At 47.7% G+C, this 17,998-nt stretch overlaps 1 protein-coding gene across 1 annotated transcript in view; it reads right to left on the reverse strand.

Annotated features, from left to right (window-relative positions):
- DIAPH1 (diaphanous related formin 1) overlaps positions 1–17,998 on the reverse strand; it is a 91,053-nt gene that overhangs the window by 21,849 nt on the left and 51,206 nt on the right. Inside the window, exons 19-21 of the mRNA XM_064520785.1 lie at positions 2,213–2,311; positions 2,023–2,117; positions 1,661–1,762 (exon numbers count right to left, since the gene is read on the reverse strand). Of these exons, the coding sequence (XP_064376855.1) occupies positions 1,661–1,762; positions 2,023–2,117; positions 2,213–2,311 (296 nt within the window). The remainder of the gene's footprint in view (positions 1–1,660; positions 1,763–2,022; positions 2,118–2,212; positions 2,312–17,998) is intronic.

The raw sequence follows: 17,998 nt of genomic DNA on the forward strand, positions 1-17,998 counted from the left end.
CTTCCTGTTTTCCATCTTTCTCCCTTGCTGCCTTATATTCTACAGCAAGCAAGGTAAAATTGGATTGTGAAAACTTAATTGTTCTGTTAAAGGAGGCTTTTTAGATCTGATAATGTGAAACCTTCTTGCACCGAAGGAAGTTTTTTTTTTTTTTTTTTTTAATCCTGTTCTGAGTTTCCTTCTGACATTACTTGACCAAAGTTTTATTCGTTGGAATTAAATGTGGCTGTAGAAACAGACTAATTCTGTTGGAGTTTTACAGGCCACCAGATCCTTTTACATTTCAAGCATGAAGTTTCTCAGATGTGAACAGCCTGAAGTTCTGTCTCAAGAAGACTGTATTTGAGACTCTCTCAAGATGTTTGAGGAAGTTAATCATTTTTTTCTTGCCTTTAAAAACAAACAAAAAAAATGGAACCCAAGTAACCATACACTTCATGAAGTTTGTACACAAGGAACAAGAACTGGGAGAATAGATTTTCTACAACACAGATACCAGGACCTTTTACACCATTTTCATAAAAGCTACCAGTTCCACAGGGAGAGTTAGCCTATTTGAAAACCTAGGTAATGTATTTGAAAACCTAGGTAAGTTGGTCCTGACAAAGCAGCCCAAAAACTTCTATCCAAGCAGCTTAAATACCTTACAACCTTTTTGACAAATTAAGCACGGTACTTAAATTCACCTCTGGTTGGTTGTAAGGATGCTAAAAGGCATTATCAACAAGCAAAAAGGAAAGAAAACAAAAGGACTACAGAAACAAAGGCCCTACCTGAAAGACACGATGTGTAGCAGAGAGACTAGGTGGAACAGACTTTCTAATTGTTATTTATCTTGAATGCCCTTAAGTTGCATAGTGCCTTCACCTGTGTAATGCTAAGTTCTTCCCATTTGCAAATCTGAAGCCTCTCCTTTGTATCCTCCCACTCCCCCGCAGTCTGCTTTTCACTTACAGCCCTGCAACCTCCACCCCCAGGCTCTAGGGCAGTGCTCTGATCCTCAGGGCCTTGAACTGCTGCACTGTGAAAAGGTCGTTAGGTCTAATGTGTTGGGTTTTGCAGTGGGAAGCAATTGCCACTGATGGGTGAATTGTCCTTCCTTTTCCACCCCTCGCTTTGTAGCTTTAGTCTGTAACCTTATACTAGGGAACACAGTGCTCAGTATATAACAATTGGAGACAATGGCACTTAAACAACCAATAAACAAAACCTGATGATGGACAACACAAAGCTTAACGGCCAATTAGCACTGCAACAGCTGCACCTGATCAAAGCCTGCTCCAATCAACACTATTAGCCTAATGAATGAGCCTCCCTAATGGGGAGACTTAGCAGGGCCTGAAGAAACCAATAGTTACCATGAGAAAGGTACTTGGGGGACAAAGAACACTCATTTGAGGAGACTCTCAGTTTCTCCTCCTGGCTGGCTCCTGGGGAGAGTCTTCCCTTTCCCTTTTCTGGAAATAGGTCTGTGTGCACGTTAGCCTGTTTGATGATCCTTTGTGCAACACTAGACAGAGGAAATTCAGAGACAGTACAAGGAGCGCAAAGGTGGAGTGGGACATCACACAGGGAACAAAACAGTGAAAAATGCAATTTTTCAGTTAGAGAAAGGTGCTGATTGATCTTTCTTTGCCTGAGTAGAGGAAAAGGCACTCACCACAACCCCAAACTGCTCAGACTCTGCCAGGTCATTGTATTCATCCTTCAGCTCTGCAAGCATCTTCAGCTGCTCTGGCTCCGGCATCTGCTTAATCAAGTTCTACAAGAGAAATGCATACCTCCGTGGCACAGGGCTGCCTCAACCAGCACCCAACACATGCAACCAACGGAGAAGTCCAAATGACAGAGTAAAAATAGCTTCCTTACACTCTACACCCCTCCTGCACAAGAAGGGAAGGGGATAAAAATTTAATAGAGCTCTGTAGTGAACAAGGCCACTCTCTCCCAAATTGCAGTGCAGTAGAAGTTAGGAAACAACTGCCCACAAAAATCTCTCCCCTGCCCAGTCCACACTCTCACCTGAACCATGGACTCAGTCAGCACAGCCTCATTCACCTCCAGGACCACAGTCTTGATCTCTTCATAAGGCATGCGGAAAGATCCCAGAAAAATGGCTGCCAGGACCCAAAGAGAAGAACAGGTCAATCTTCAGGGACAATATCCTGCCAAGTGCTTAAAAGCAAACAGTCCCTTATTTTGTCATACTCACAGAGGTTCTGGGCAGTCTTCGAATCCAACACTTTCAGCTCCTTCACTTTTTTCTTTTGAGTCATCTTTTTCTCTTCTCCACCCTCCTGGTCTTTCTTTGCTGTGAGTACAAATAACATAGGTAAGCTGCAAAGAGCTGAACGCGCAGAAGCTTTTCTTCATGTAATGTCTGAACAGAACTGCCCTAGTAATCAATGACAAAGCTCTGGCTAGTCTCTATAGCAAATGTTTACAAAGGGGTAGAGAAAGCTCAGAGTGCTGCTCCTCCTTGGCCTTGTCGCAGACATGGATGCAGTCTTTACTCTCCCACAAAAAAAGAAATAATCTTGCTAAGGACAGCAGCAAAGACTTCAGGCCAAGGTGACAACATCCACCTCTACATCAGAACTCAGTGCAAGACACTGAATGCATGGAATCTGTGGTGTCCTGCATAGGAAAGGAGGCATAGCAAATGCCCAGTGTCACCACAGTCCCTGGACCTTCTTGCAGCCTGTTACCGATCCTCTCCTCTGTGTTACACTTGTCTCTGAGACTGTCACAGATGCTCCCTTCTCTGGGAGCACGAATAGTTCAACCAACTCTCCTGGAATGGGCATTCCTGCAACTTGCACATTAGGAACACTGAAAGGGTTTGGACCTTGTCCTACAACACCCTCTGCCAGCTTCCGTACCAGGAGAGGGATGACTAAGGCATCATGCTGCTTAAAGGCCTAAACACTCACTGCTTCATTGGCCGTAAGTGACCTCACAGGTTGGAAGGAGCAGTTGATCCTCCCTTGTCCCATGGCGACCTCATGAGCCACGTAGCTACCACACTGAGGCCAGCAGGGACACAAGCTGGCAGGTGAGACCATGGAAAAAGGGACTTAACAGCTCCGCTACACTGCCCTGCAGCTGCAGCATGGCTCCAGGCCCCTTTCGGATACGGGCTGTTGAAAAGCCAAGACAATCCTTCCTATTGCACCCCAGGTCTGCAAATGAGGAGGAACAGCATGGAAACACAACCCCGATGCGTTCTGCAGGGTGCTCCCCCTTCGATACCCTGGGCACAGGGACGACTGGAGCCTGCAGCACCCTCAGCACCTCACCCTGCTCTTGAGTCCCCCAGGGAGCACGCTGCCCAGTAACAAGGCAGGGGAGGACAAGCATCTCCCGCTCAGAGCTAACCTATGGCTGCGCCGCTCCTCCATGCCTCCGCCCTCAGACATGTGCTGACACCCCAGGCTAGCGCGCAGACAGTACGGCTGCTGCAGGCACAGATTCACTGACCTATTTTCATATATGTGGGCATGCACATGATCACAGGCAAAGGGCACTGCTGCCCAGGGATATTTAAAGGAAAAGACACTCATATAGTTATCCCCAGAAACCACAATTGTTCTTAGGACAAAGATATTCATTATCTTCCTGAGAAGCATCCTTGTGAAGGACTGTGGGAAGAAAAAAAGGCACAGAACACATGGCTAAAAAAGGCAAAACAAAAAGCTCCATTAAGCTGTGAAATCATATTTCTAAGAAAGCAACAGAAGGGCAGTTGCTGGAGATTTAAGAACTTAAGAATAAACTGGGTCTAGGACTCGGTAAGTAGAAGGGTCTCACCTATCGTATGAGGAAGGAACAAATTTCTATGAAAATGCACTGAGGTGGAATTGAGCAGTCTTGCAGATACATCCCTCATCTCTCCATCACTCAGAGACAAGCTACTTGTGCGGACCAATCTAAACCAACTTTAAACAAGTCAGTCTCCTCAGTAATTTGTTTTGTTTGAGATCCCAGGTGAACTTGGACCAAGTTGCAAAGCTTTTAATCCATACCTCAGGCAGGTTTTGGAGCTAGCAGCTTCAGCGTTAGCTAGTTTCAAGTTAGTCAGATACATTTAAACCAGGTACAATCCATGCACGCATACCTCTAAAAGTTAGGTATTGAAACAACAGATGCTACAAAAAGAAAACAAACCCCTAAACTACACTCTTAAGTCTGGAGGAAAAAAAAAAAGAAAGAAAAAAGAAAGGCACAGAAGCCCTACAAAGGCTCATAAAACTATTTCTTGTCAACCACCTTTCATGGAAGGGAAAGATTTGCTGTGCTTGTAACAGAGCAAGAGTCTGCAAATGGACAGCTACAGGGAAGCAGCCCATACACTGCAAGATATGCCTGTGATTAGCTACAAACAAGTCCATCGCTGAGCCCGCAGCATCTTTTTTTGGTTGATTCAGTGAAGTTCATCACTAAGCTTGAAGCTGTGAAAGCTCTGAGCAGCCCTACAGCACTTACACTAAGAGACGTCTGCCCTCAGCCTCCTTGAAATATAAGCGTGTTTTTACCCATCCTTCTGGAAAGTCTCCAGCCTGACTGATATCTTATTACTAGTAGGTTGGTTACAGAGATCTGAAACAGCATATTTTGTCAGTGACAAATCCAAGTTCACCATGAACTCCCTCACTTCCCATTCTTCTGAATTCACAAGCCTCCCTTAGCAGCCCAGGCACTCCGCAGCCTGAGACTCAAACTGGAGAGAAAACAGAAACACTAAAAAAAACAAACAAACAAAAAACAAACAAAAAACCAACCCCCCCCCACCACACACAACAAAAAACCCTCCATGGGAGTAATACAACTATCCAGCTCCCAGGAAAGAGAACCGTGATGCCCAGAAAAACCCAGCTAACCCTGATGAAGACAGCACACAGATAAGAATCAGCAGTACAGAAAAGAACATAGAGCTACGCAGTGCCATGACCCAGATCAAAATGCTTTTTGTGCAGAATACAACTAACAAGGAAAAAGCTACACTGAATCCTGAGACATGGGAAAGCCTGTTCCCGAGTCCTGGCAGCGTTACGCTGCTGTCTGGCATGCCTGTTCGAGGACGGCACATCCCCCCTTCTCAGAGGGGTACCGGGGACTGCAACAGGAGCAGGACACCAGACGTCAGGACAAACGCAAGGCCACTAGCATGTCAGACAGCATGCAGTCTTCCGGGGGCAGGATCAAAGAGGGAAATTTGGGGAGGTAAGAAGCTATTCTGAAGTTGAGGTGGGGGGTATCAGCACAGAAACTTTTGCTTTACAAAAAGCAGCATGAAGCCTCCAGCAGTCTGGTTTGCCGGCTCACTTCAGATCCTGGACTGATAAATATCCAAGCGCTCCACTGCATCACAAGAAGGATGCAGTGAGGAGCAAGATAAGAGTTGTTACTACAAATAGAGACATTAATAACAATTACTCAAATGTCATATGCTGGCAGCTCTCCTGGAGGTCTCCACACAGCTGGGAAAGGTGCCACTGCCAGGATCTACCAGTAATGCACCTGGGGCAATGATCCACCCCCAACTTGCCCAGGCAGGAAGGAAAACAAGGCAATAGAGCTTTGTATCCTGAACAATGAGAACAGGAAAGTCCCATTCATCAGCACAGCTTGGACAAGGGCAGCTGTACAATGAAGGCTTAGCTGCATCCAGCTTCCATGCAGTTCATGCAGTTTTGAGGGATAATCCCCACCTGACCTGCCCGGCCTCATACAGAAGCGAGGGCAAAAGAGCCATGTTGCAGCTAAAGCATCCCACAACAGCAAGGGAGGGTAATAGCAGACCTTGGGGGTGGAGGGGGGACGACCCTGGTGCAACAGCTCATCTGAAACACCAGCTCGGCGGGCAGCAGAGGGGTTGCAGACCCCCAGTTCTGGCATCCCCCCACCGCTCTGCCCCCACGCTGGCACTCGCTGCCTCTCCCCGGCCCCACACCCAGGCTCAGGGAGGAGAGAGCCGCTGCCGCAGAGCTCCAGCAACAGCTTTGCCTTGGCTTGTCTCGCTCCCCCTCCTCCCCCCGGACTCCTCCCTTGCCAACCTTTTTATTTTCTGCGTCATAAACATAAAATGGAGACTGCAAGGAAGGAAAACACTTTGCCTAAAATGGCTGAGGAACAGCAAGGATTCGCACAGCGGTGCAAGAGCACCATCTGCTGCCGGAGAGGCCGCCAAGCGAGGGGAGCAGCACCCAGCCCCACACCTAGGTACTGTGCACAGCACAGGCAGAAGAAAAGCCCCCAGCCAGCCCTTAGTGGGTCATTTAACTTGTCATTGCAGCCAAACCATTTGCTTCAAACACTTTAGCAGCCTTGTCTCTTCCTGAGCTTTCCTGGTTGCCTCTCACTCCCCCCTCTTTTAATTCCATTTTCCACACTGTGTTACAGGCACAATCCTGAGGGCAAGGCTAACACTTCATTTATTTTGCCTAAAATCTACCATGTTTCACATGTACAACTTCCAATGACTGCTGCTGCTGCCCTCCGTACTTACAGATTTTTGCAGATTTGGGAAAAGCAGCAAGTCTCATCTGCGTTAACATCTGCACTAGGAATCAGTTTAGGGTCTGTGCTAGCAGCTGGGTGTTACTTCTGGTGGCAATACCCCTTCTCAAGGGGGATGAGGGGTGGCCGGCACCCAGACCCAAGCACAGGAGGACGGATTCAATATAGACACTGCGTGAGAACTGCTACAGATCAAAACAGAGATGACCAGATACTGGCTATTGTAAGATTTAGGACCCAAAGGACATGTGGAAAACCAGAATAAGTACACCCTGGAAGACATTCCTTGATCCTCCGGCTTTTAAGCTGGGAGTAAATCAGCCTACGGCCAAATCTAGCTGAATCTGCAGCTTAAGATTCACACGTGAATCTTATGGGAGGCTTTCTCTGGATTAGTTTAACAAAAGGCCAAAGGCATGCATTTAGTTATGACAGGGAAAAAAATAGATCCATGATCCCAAATCCTTTGTGGCAGCTGGAGTAAACACACTCAGAAGGATGAGGAAGAAAAGCAAAGGGTTTTAAAAAGAGAGGAAAAGGAAAATACAGAGAGAAAACACATAAGTGCAGTGACTGCAGCTAAAATCATAATACCAACGAATTAAATTCAGTCAGTAGCAGGGCTCTCAGCATTACTGGGCCTGCTTGGAGCAGAGTACGCAGCGCACGTTTAAACACCGTAACATCATATGCCCTGTGTGCAGGGACAGGGCCTTGCAAGCCCAAGTTCTGGGAGCACCAGCGCTCCCATGCCACAAAGCCGCATACTGAAAACCACACCGGTTATATAACAGTCCTGATCCCCAAAAGAACTGTGCCACCACAAAAGCTCACTCCAAGGCTCTTTTCTGAGAGAGAACAGTCCGTTTTGTGAACCACAGGCAGGCTGACATGAAGCCTGAGCTTTGCAATGGTGCTTTTGCAGCAGGAGCATGCCTGGGTGCAAACGCAATGCAGGGCATCCAGGACAGGGAACACAGGTAGTTTCGATCTTGCTGTCATTTTGCTGACTGTACTAGCTGCAGAAGTTATGGGCACATCCCCTACTTGCCAAGAGACAAGATATGAGCCCAGCACCAGGACAGCAGAACGCCCTGCATACCAGAACTGGCCGACAAGACAGCATCAGCAAAATCAGGGTGCTGACTAGCTCCTATTTTTGCAGCATTGCTGCATAGGAAAGGGTGTCAATAGGTAAAAGTGCCAGAATTTCTCAGCCTCTGAGCAACGGGGGACTGAATAACTGTGCAACATAGCTTTGTAGCTACTAAACACTGGTGTATTCCCAGCACGCCCTAGGTGACTCAGTACGGGAGTGCTGGGAAAGTACATGCCACGCATCAGGGAGGACCCCAGCCTGGCAAGATGGCTCCACAGGGCAGGAGTGACAAAGACTGGCGAAACTCTGGGGGAGTGCAGGGCTGGGGTACGCTGGCATCGCTGTGCAGCTAGCTACATCCGTAATCCCAGCAGGGAAGGGGGAAAGCTGAGGGGAAAAAAAAAAAAAAAAAAAAAAGAGGAGATACACAAGCACAATAGCAATAGGCGCTGAGAGCAAAGGACAGGAACGGGGTGCATTGGAAAAACGTAGGGGCCCCATAAAAGAACAGAAACAGTTCACTGGTGGAGAGCTAGAAAAGGGCTTGCACAATGTTTCAGAGATCTCCATTTCTTTCAATGGCACAAAAGGCTGCTAATCTCCCCTTCTGCTCTTAAACAGCGTAACAACTAAGTACCCCAAAGGCTGGGGGAGCTGGCTGGGGTGCAGTTGGTGCCTTTGTGTGCACAGGCAGGTGATTTCTCCCGTGTCACACCTCCGCCCCGGTCCACCCCAGCAGCAGATGGAGACCCCCCCCCACCCCCCAATTAAGATCTTGTCACACAATGAAAAGAGGGACGAACCTCCTGAACGAGGCTGCCTGGCAGGACAAAGGCTCCTTGAAACATGAGCCAAGCTGCTCCTTCCAGGTTCAGCCCGGGGAGGGGAGGGGAGGGAGGCGGGGGGGACACAGCGCAGACAAGAGACGTGCGCAGCCGGCATTTCTCCCCTTTGTCTGCAGAAGGAGGCCAGTGCGGGGGATGCGGGGGGAGCCGGGGGGGGGGATGCAGGGGGAGGCAGGGGAGGGTGCAGCGCTGCGTCAGAGCCTCGCCAGGAAATCAGCTGAGCTCTTCTCCCAATCCCGGTGCTCTGACCTCATCACCAGGAACCAGGCCAAAACGGCTCAACTGCGCACATCTGGCGGCTGCGAGCAGCACTGCAAGGGACTTGAAAACATTAGCACAGAGCAAGGGGATCACACGCATTCTCAGAGAAACCCCCCCGTTTCCCAGGCTGGATAAGTCCCAAGATGTACGTGAGGCCAGAAAACCCTAGGGCACCCGTGGCCCTAACCTGGGGTTCACCCAGTGGCTTCTCAAAGTTCAAACTGCAAAAATCACTGCCGGACACTGAGAGCACAGTGCTATCGTCAGGGACGAAAGCTTGCGGCCACTACCAACGTGGTCCTGGGTACCAGCACCTCTGACCGAGCATCACATACCTGCACCCCTGCTAGTAACACAGCAAGAGTTGTTTTACAACAGCACCGGCCTGATGGAAGTAGCTGGCTTTGCTGGACAGGCAGAAGTACCCCAGAGCCGAGCTCCCTTGTCACCCTCAGCACCCACAAAACTGAGCACTGCCAGCCAAGCTCTGCAGGGCCGAGACACTTGTAACACTAGCATCAGCAGGGAAAGAGTGGTCCCTGATTCCTAGCAAGGCACCCCTGGGTCACAACCCTATCTCACTCCTGCTTACTTTTCTGTGCATCCTCTCCCCTCTTACTGTCAGAAACTCCACCTCCGCCTGGCAAAACGCTGGCACCAGAAAGTCTGCCGCAGCCAAAACCACAGCCTGAAAGCTAGGTGCCCCGTGGATGGTGCTGTAAGGGCAGAAAAAGCATTGCTTACCAGTACTTTGTGGCACATCTGAACTGGGCAAGCAATGCCCATGGAATAGCACTATTTTGGTGCTGCTTATTCTAAAAGTGCAAGAAAAGGTCAGTCCAAGACATACTGACAACATGCCGCTCGCTATGAGACAAAAACACTAACTGCTAAAATTCACGGCGGTACTAAGACAAGCAATAAATTCTGAGCTGGTTGTGATTGTTCTCTCTGGACTTTGGTACATGCAGGTAGGAAGCAGAGGTAACGTACAGAGTGCTGGCTGGGCTGGAATGCATTTGTATACTTGTAGCTCTGGGTTGCAAACTTGTGATGAGTGAGATACCTTTCTAGGAACAGTAACTCCAGGGCACAGGCTCCAATCCTTTCCCAGGGTACTTCACAGGGAGCAGGCACCCCGTGTACTCGCAGAAATTAAACACGTAGAAGACCTAGGAAGAAAGCCCTCTGTACAGTCTGTCTCCTGAGAAAAGCAAATATTCAGGTTTCCAGCAGCAACAGCACCCAAAGCCCTGTCACAACGTACCCTGATGCTTTTAGCATGCACTGTCCAATCCTGCTTCAAGAGAAACTAGACAACATCGCAGCAAGAGCAGGGAAAAGGTTAAGAGGTAACAGTCACCAGTCCCAACAAGGAAAATCCTGACTGGATAGAAAGAGAATACTTTTCACAACAAGGTAGTTAAGCATTGAAACAGGGAGTCTGGTTAAATCCAGACAGATGGTAAAATTTCAAACCTTGAAGAGACTCAAAATTTGACTGTACAAGGCTCTGAGCAACCTCAGCAAACTTTGAAGCCAGCCTTGCTCTGAGTAGGATGGCTGGACCTGAGACCTCCAGAACATCCTTCCAACCTAAATTACCCTGTGATGCTGTAAGGACACCTGATGAGTACACACACTCCTCCACATTTATTCTCTTCAGCAAAAAGTTTTGAACTGCAATTTACTAATTCCTAGGCTTGTGAACAGACATCTCCATTTTGCCTAAAAATATTCCTGAGCAATAGAGAAGCCAAATTTCTGTTTGTATTCACTGCCACTTTTTAGCCAACAATGACACAAAACATACAGCTGCTAGAGAAAAATATAAATGCTAGTGAAAGCCTTTGCCTCCCAAAATGCAGACATGATCAAGCAGTTGACACTGTGCTGAAAAAGGAAGAGGAAAGAAGGTAGCTGTTAGATGAGGTATCTGTGTCAGGGAAGCCTGCAGTAAAAGGTTTGTGAGCTGGAGGAAGCGATGACTCCAGTGTTTCATAGATCTGAAGACACATGAAGAGCGTGTGGAAAGCTTCAAAGGTATTTGTGAGCACTTAGAGGGCCCAGCTAACCAGCAAAAAATGTTTTGCTAGCTAGTCTGAAGCACTGGGCAGCACTTTCAGGAGAGGGATTTTGGTTCAGGTCCATGCAAAGTATTCAGAGCTCTGACACCCCCCAACCTCCCTGCAGCTAGGTGTTTAAATTCCCAACAACTGCAATAGTATCTTATACTTACACATGTGTTAGGAGTTAAATACCCTCTGTGGATCAGGCCTTCTGGAGCTAATAGGCCACTGATTTCTAGTGAGGGTCTAGATATTTTGATATCGCTACCTCCTGCCTCTCTAGATTACACCTACCAGGAAAAAACAAAATAAAACAAAAACACCACCACCAAAAAAGCCCAGATAAGCCTGCAAGGAACTTTATCCATACGCCATTTAACATCTAGAACAACCTAACACAGAGAATGACTGTGTGGTCTTCAGTGTATTATTTGGAGCTGCACACCTGAGACTGAAACACCCAGGCTGCACTGCGTTATCAGCACAGCCACGGCAAGTATTGCCCTGGTGCACAGTTTAGCTCTACGTGGCTGGAAGATGTAGAATCACATAAAATGCGAGACAAAAACAAAATGGAAGGAATGTCTGGGCAACAGGGTTGGTCAGGCACTAAAGTCGGTGTGGAGTACGAGTAGTGCCACCCTGACCACAGCACAGATAGCCCAGCTGGCCACAGGCTTGGTGGCAGAGTTTTTGCTGGCCCAGTGTAGAAACTCACACAGGAAAGGCACAATCGTGCAACAGTGAGCAAACTCTGCCCCTTTGCAGCCTGGTAAGAGTACCACTAGAAAGTTGCCTCTGACAGGCTCTGCAGGTGCTGCATAGCATTAGCACCACAGGATTTCTCACAGGTAGCATTGACAGGACTGTGCTCTCCATAAAAAATCCAGTCAGGGCTTGAAATTTGCTGACAGTCCCTGAATTGCTGCAGTAAACACTTTGCAGCAGTTTGCAGCGGTGCCGTAAAGCTTCAATGCAAAAACAAGAGATCCATGTGCCACCTGGTGTCTAAAAGGAGATCTGCACTGCGACCTGAGTTGCCGAGAGACTAAGATATTAAAATGTCTAAAATTTAATTAACACTGGCCATCAGGGCAAGCACCACTTTATTCTGGTGCAGAAACACGGACTGCCACCCTGCCTGTCCCAAATACCAGTAGAGAATACAGCAACACAGATCTTCAGCAAACACCTGTACATCCTTCATACAGATTACTTGTGTCACCTTACGAAAGTCTTTGCCTGGCTGCCAAGTCCTAAAGACATCTCAAAGTATGAAATTTAACTCAAAGGCTGAAATTATGAACAGTCAGAAAACCAGACTTCAACTCAGAGATGAAAAGGAGACGGGAAACACGAAGCAGATGCTTGCCACGCCAGCAGATGCTGTAACTAGAAGTTCAGGGACACTGCACAGCACCAGAACAAGGTGCTGCTGATGAAAACACAGCGTGAGATGGTCCTAAGGTGAAAACTTACTCTGCCTGCAGCTAGTGCAATCACAGAGGCAGGTCCTGGGATATACCTTTCAGGAGACAGAACAGTCACAGTTGGTTTTGGGGCAAAGCACCAAATGACTGCCTTTGTTTCTGTAACTGCAGATGCTGCAGAGCTGAGAGAGAACACACTTAACTTGACATGTCTAGAAACTTCAGTTTCTGGCAGGCCAGCCTTACTACTCATGGGAGGTTTTACAGTGAAAGATAACCAAAATATGCCACTGCTCCCTACCTGCCTATCTGTTCTCAGAACACCCACAGGCCAGGGGATGCACAGTCCTTGCTCGTCCCATAGCCACTCATCCGCTGAGAAATTTTCCAAGGAGAGCTTCTGCTCCTACTACACATCCCTGTTACATGCCCAAACCTGAAGGAGGAAACAGAATATGTTCCATCATACCTGCTTACAAAGGCAAAACCCAGAGGTTTAAAGGAAGGAGATGAAATAGTTTTAAAGAGTAGTCGTCTTGGCTGGGGAGGGGCAATTAAAAAGAAAAAACAGCCAGGCTGAACACAAGCTCGTCCTTCAGAAAAACAGAGAAAACCCTATCTGCAACAGAAGCAGGGCAGAGAACAGGAAAACCTTAGTGAACACATAACAGTCCCGCACCTACCACTGAGAGAAGGTGACCGTCTGGTGGGCCTGCTACCTGTAAAATTGTCCCTTCACACTGCACAAAGAGCAGGGAGATGACCTTAAAACACCTTTCCGCTCCCCAAACTCTCAGTCCCTTCAAAAAAATCAAGAAAGGGAGAATGCAACGGCACTACATCTATGCCAGATCTCAATCCCGAGATTTGCCCACAAGTCCACGGTGTGTTAGTGCCTAGAAGAGAGAGCAGGCAATCCAGCAGGTCCCCTCATTCTGCCAAGGGATGGAGAAACAGGGCGATATGTTTTATGGAAAACAACATGTGGGCAGTGAAGCCAGGCAGCATAAAGCAAACTCAGTTCCTACAATATCAGTGTGTGCAGGCTTAGCAGCCTCTCCTGCTCAGACTGACAGGCTGGGTGCCCTCTGCGGGTGAAAGCAAGCAAGGAAAAGCATCCAAAGCGGTCCTGATAGCTGTGCCGGAAACAAATCATCAACAGCGTTCCTAGGTCTGTTTCTGAAGGTATGACAGTGCTAAAAAACACCTTTACATTGCCTGACCTAAATAGCCTAATTCCTCTGAAACATTAGGTACTATTAAGATGCAAGGTCAGGGCAGACCAGCAGACAGTTTTACAACACAGGGCCTCAGCAGCAGAATTTGATACAGAAATGCTCCCTACATTTCAGAAGACATCTCTCCTCATCCCCTAATTCCATCTGTAGTCCTTCGCACAGGGCCAAGCTTTCTCCTCTCCCTATTCAGTCATGCTAACTTCATTCAGCAAGGTTGTACCCTTTGCTCTGGATAATTAAGAAGAGGGAAACTAAGGCAGATGGAGATACAAAGGACCCATTCCAATACAGCAAAAGACAGGACAGGAGTCCTAGTAAGCCAATTCTATTAATTACAAAAACAAATGACGGGGTACAGTCCCAAAGTGATCAAGATTTTCCCACCTCAAGTTTCACACATGTAGATGCTCCCAGCTTATACTGTATTTCCTGCTTAACAGCCTGAGGACCAGAAAGAGCAACAGCAAGGTTAATTAACCCTGGCTTGCTGTATTTTGGGGGTGAGAAGGGGGCCAGCACAAGGCCTGGCACAGCTCCCACTCCAGGAAACACAAGCCCACTTCATTAACTTTCCAGGCCACCTCCACCTCTGAATTGCTCAGCTGCAGTGGGACTCATCAGATCAGAGCAGAGTGCATGGCCTGCAGCTAACTGTGAGCCCAATTAATTAAAGCTGTGCTAGGAACCTAAGAGAGATTTTAACAGGCAGGAACAGCCTATGGGAGCTTGTGATGGCTGCTAAGTTATGTGCTCCTTCAGTCTTTGGGACCAAAGCAGACACTGAAATCAGCATTTCAATGAGATTGCCGCACTGCATGGGAAATAACCCCACACAACCCTGTCCTGTGGGGACTTCATAAATGCTCACAGGCTTGGTTACAGCCAGGCTAAGGGCTCTGGCAAGAGATGGAGCATAGGCCCAGTAAAGGAAAGATGAAAAAACACAGGCTTGTTTCCATAAATACATGCAGATGCCATTCCTATCTGGGAAGTTTCAGGTTCTCCTCTGTACCAAATATTGTATGAATTCCAGAATAATAAAGAACCCTGGAAACTAGGCACCCATTCCTATCAATGCCAAGTGGCAAAGAAAACAGAGACAGCATGTGATGTTTTGCATCTGTGTCTGCATAGCAAAGCAAAGTGGAGAACTGTCCCTAGCTTGTGCTGCAACGGTTTAAGAGGTGCTAAATGCCACCCTGCACAACCCCAGGCAGCCCCACATGGCACAACACGCTACCTGAAGGCTGCAGGAGAGGCAGCTTCCCAAGCCCCTCCAGTCACTGCCAGACCTGCTCACACATGTGGAAGAATAGAGGTGAACTGATGTGCTCAGGCCTTGCAGTACATTTGCAGTGCTCAGGATTTGATCCTACAGGTTTTGAGGGAAAAAAAAAAAAAAAAAAAAAAAAAAAAAGATCCACAGAGGCTGAGACAGAGAGAGATGTGCTGGGGAAGTAAGGAATTCACAGGAGCAAGCATTAGGAAGCAGGCCGCATCCAGACCACAAGCACCACCTGCTGCCAACCGAAACAGCCTGCTCTCTGCTGTGGCCTGTCTCAGACCTCATGATGCTCACCTGTGGAAGGACAGACATCCCTGATGAACATGCAGGTACCAGTGCTGGGAGTAAAAAAACAAATATAGCGACTCAGTGCTGCAAACCTGCACTGCTTATACATTAAGAAATGCCCTGCTCTGCATTTTTAGAAAACAAGAACAGCACAGACCGCACAAAACACTGATGATCTCTCCTACATACACAAAGCAGGACTAAGCAATGAAGGGCATCAGCCTGAATCCCAAGGGAGACCAGACAGTTTGAAGACCACAGAGAAACTACCAAGCACAAAGGACCGTGCTGAGCAGCTCTCAGCTAACATCACTAACAGCGCAATGCAAAAGAAAAAAGTGCTTAAGTAGAAGGGGAAAGCTTTCCCGCAGCAAAGATGAGAAGACTCCAGCACTGGAAATGGGACACTTGAAGTGGTTTGCTCAGGGTCCCAGAAGGGGCCAGGAGGCAAAGCCAGGAACAGAAACTGGAGGCTCAGTCCCCACCCAGCCTGTGCTTCTTTCCTGAAGAGAGCTCTGCCAAATACTCTGACATGGCTCCCAGAAGGTACACTTGAGATTTGCTCTCATAGGCGTTCTTGCAAGAGATGGACTCCAAAGCCTTGGCTTCAGGGACAGGGAGGTATGACACAAGGCAGCAAGAATGCTGGAAAGAGTCAGATAAAGGGGAAAAAAATGAACATCCCTCAAAGCAGACGTTCTGTCCTCACAACAGTCTCGGAATTTGAAGTTTGTTTTTGTTTTCACTGTAAGATTTAGTGTCATTTCAGCTGCAGCTACCACGAAATAACACTGCTCATGAAGATTTTGTTATCTGTGAGATCTTTTTGGACTACACAGAACATACTCAGCTGCAAAAGAACAGTGTCAAATCTCTTGTGCTGGGCAACCAGGTCACAACAAAGTCCAAACCAGATGATTTTGGTGCCTGAGTGGTAACCCTGCAGACAACTTCTCTGGCATGAGTTAAGATATAAAAACTCTGTACAAAGTCCAGCAGATAAAGGCCTAAGGAAGCATATAGAGGGTGAACAACATAGTGTGAAATGATAGGAGTTTTCTAAAAAACAATTAAAAAAGTCAACAACTGATTAACAATTACAATTGAACTACCCTCTTCCTCAACAGTAAAGCCTACCTGGCACACATGCCTCTCTGTAGCATCCAAACTAAGAAAAAAAACCTGATGCTACCTGCTGGAAATGGAAGAGGACCTCCTGGGCACAGGAGTGAATGCCATCCAGTGGATATAGCATGAAGCATTTTAATCTGTGGCAGGGTATATGAGACTGCTGTTATCGGTGGGGGTCCACACTGTGTGCAACAAATCTATTTCTTCACTAATTACTTTCTGGATGTAGCTCATCTAAGAGAGGAGAGTGCAATGATTTGTCAGGCATGGTCAGCTATCCCTTCCCACTTTCTACCCTGGCAAAGAAAGTAATTCACATCTGTATGTTCTCATTGCTCCTCATCTTACTTCCCTCCCCCCCCCCCCCCCCCCCCCACTAAGCGAAAAGGAGTCTCACAGAACTCCCCAGGTGTGCACTGCTATCTAAGTGGGCTCTGCCTGGTTCACAGCACCAAAAATTTTGGCCCCCAAAATCTGTTTCCTACATATGGGGGCTGATTTTGTAATAGCTTTGTTTAAGTAACTAGCTCCCCCTCCCCCTTGCACGGCTGCTAGTTCCAGGGACTGTCAGATAGGCAAAAGCATCAGCATGCAGGTGGCTGTGCTCTAGCAGGGAGAGCACAGGAGAGTAACAGAGATGCTACTCTAGCCCTAGGGCTCTTACACAGCCACTGCTGGATCCTCTCAATAGGTTACTGTGCCCCACGCCTTTGGCCTTCCAAGCACAGATGCCGTCTCCCTTATCAACTCTGCACTATCTGAGTGCCATCCGGGCACATCCTGTCCAGAGGAAGCTGCATGGAGCTCATAAGCTATCTGTCATGAGGCTGTCACGTGTGGAGGACCCAGAGAACGTAACTCTTGGGAGCATGGCAAGTGATCAAAGTATTGAGCATCTGAAGGTCTAACCCTGCAGGGCCAAGATGAGTAGTTATAGTAGCACCTGGGTAAAACCAGCAGCACCTAGAGGTCAACACGCCACGTATTAAAAATGCAACTCCTAGGAGGCTGCAGAAACAAAACTATTTACTGGAAGGAATTGGACATGTTACTGAGCCATCCCATAGCAAATCTAAAATACAGTATTGATGTCTGATCTGTGAATAAACAGTGAAACAAAAAAAAAAGTCAGGTTTTGGACTCCCTAGATGATGGAAGAACACACACAACACAGGTGTGATAGGGAGGTAATGCATATATGCCTGGGTGTCTGTCCCCTCTTGTCTAAGGGGATGTATTAGCTCTCAGCACTTGCCTTGCAAGACTGATTGCAGGTCTGCACTGTCGCTCAAGTGCATCTCCAACACCTTCCCTCCAGGCTGCAGGATGTTTATCACCGGCTTCAGTATCACATGAATCCTTGAAGTCAGTCTGATAGAGCATTAGGTGCTTTGGCCCAGTGCTGATGTGACCTGACTCCAGGGATCGATGCAGCACTGAAGCTGTGCTGATAAGCCCTTCTAAACCCTGTACTGAGTTCAGTATGTTAAGTATTACTTAACATGTTGATTAATATAGTAAATCTCAAAGGAGCAGGGTGCAGAGCCATCTGGAGAGCTAGGCCAACAGTAAGCCAGAGCTTACAAGTTCTGCTGGATGCAAGCTGCCTCTGAGCCTGTAGCTCAGTTAAGTCCTCGATCCGGATAACTCTCCTGGTGACAACAGCTGACTGTGTAGAGGTCAGTAGAGACAGCATGGTTACCCTTCCCTTGGTGTTTCTCAACTTCTGAGTACTCAGTATCCCAACAATCGTGTTTTATCAAGCCAGTTATCATCCATTTTTGCTGAGAGCTTAGAGCATGAAGAAGGCTCAGAGGTCACTGCCCTGTTCAA

The sequence above is a fragment of the Dromaius novaehollandiae genome, chromosome 15 (assembly GCF_036370855.1).
Source record: "Dromaius novaehollandiae isolate bDroNov1 chromosome 15, bDroNov1.hap1, whole genome shotgun sequence".
NCBI classification, from domain to species: domain Eukaryota; kingdom Metazoa; phylum Chordata; class Aves; order Casuariiformes; family Dromaiidae; genus Dromaius; species Dromaius novaehollandiae.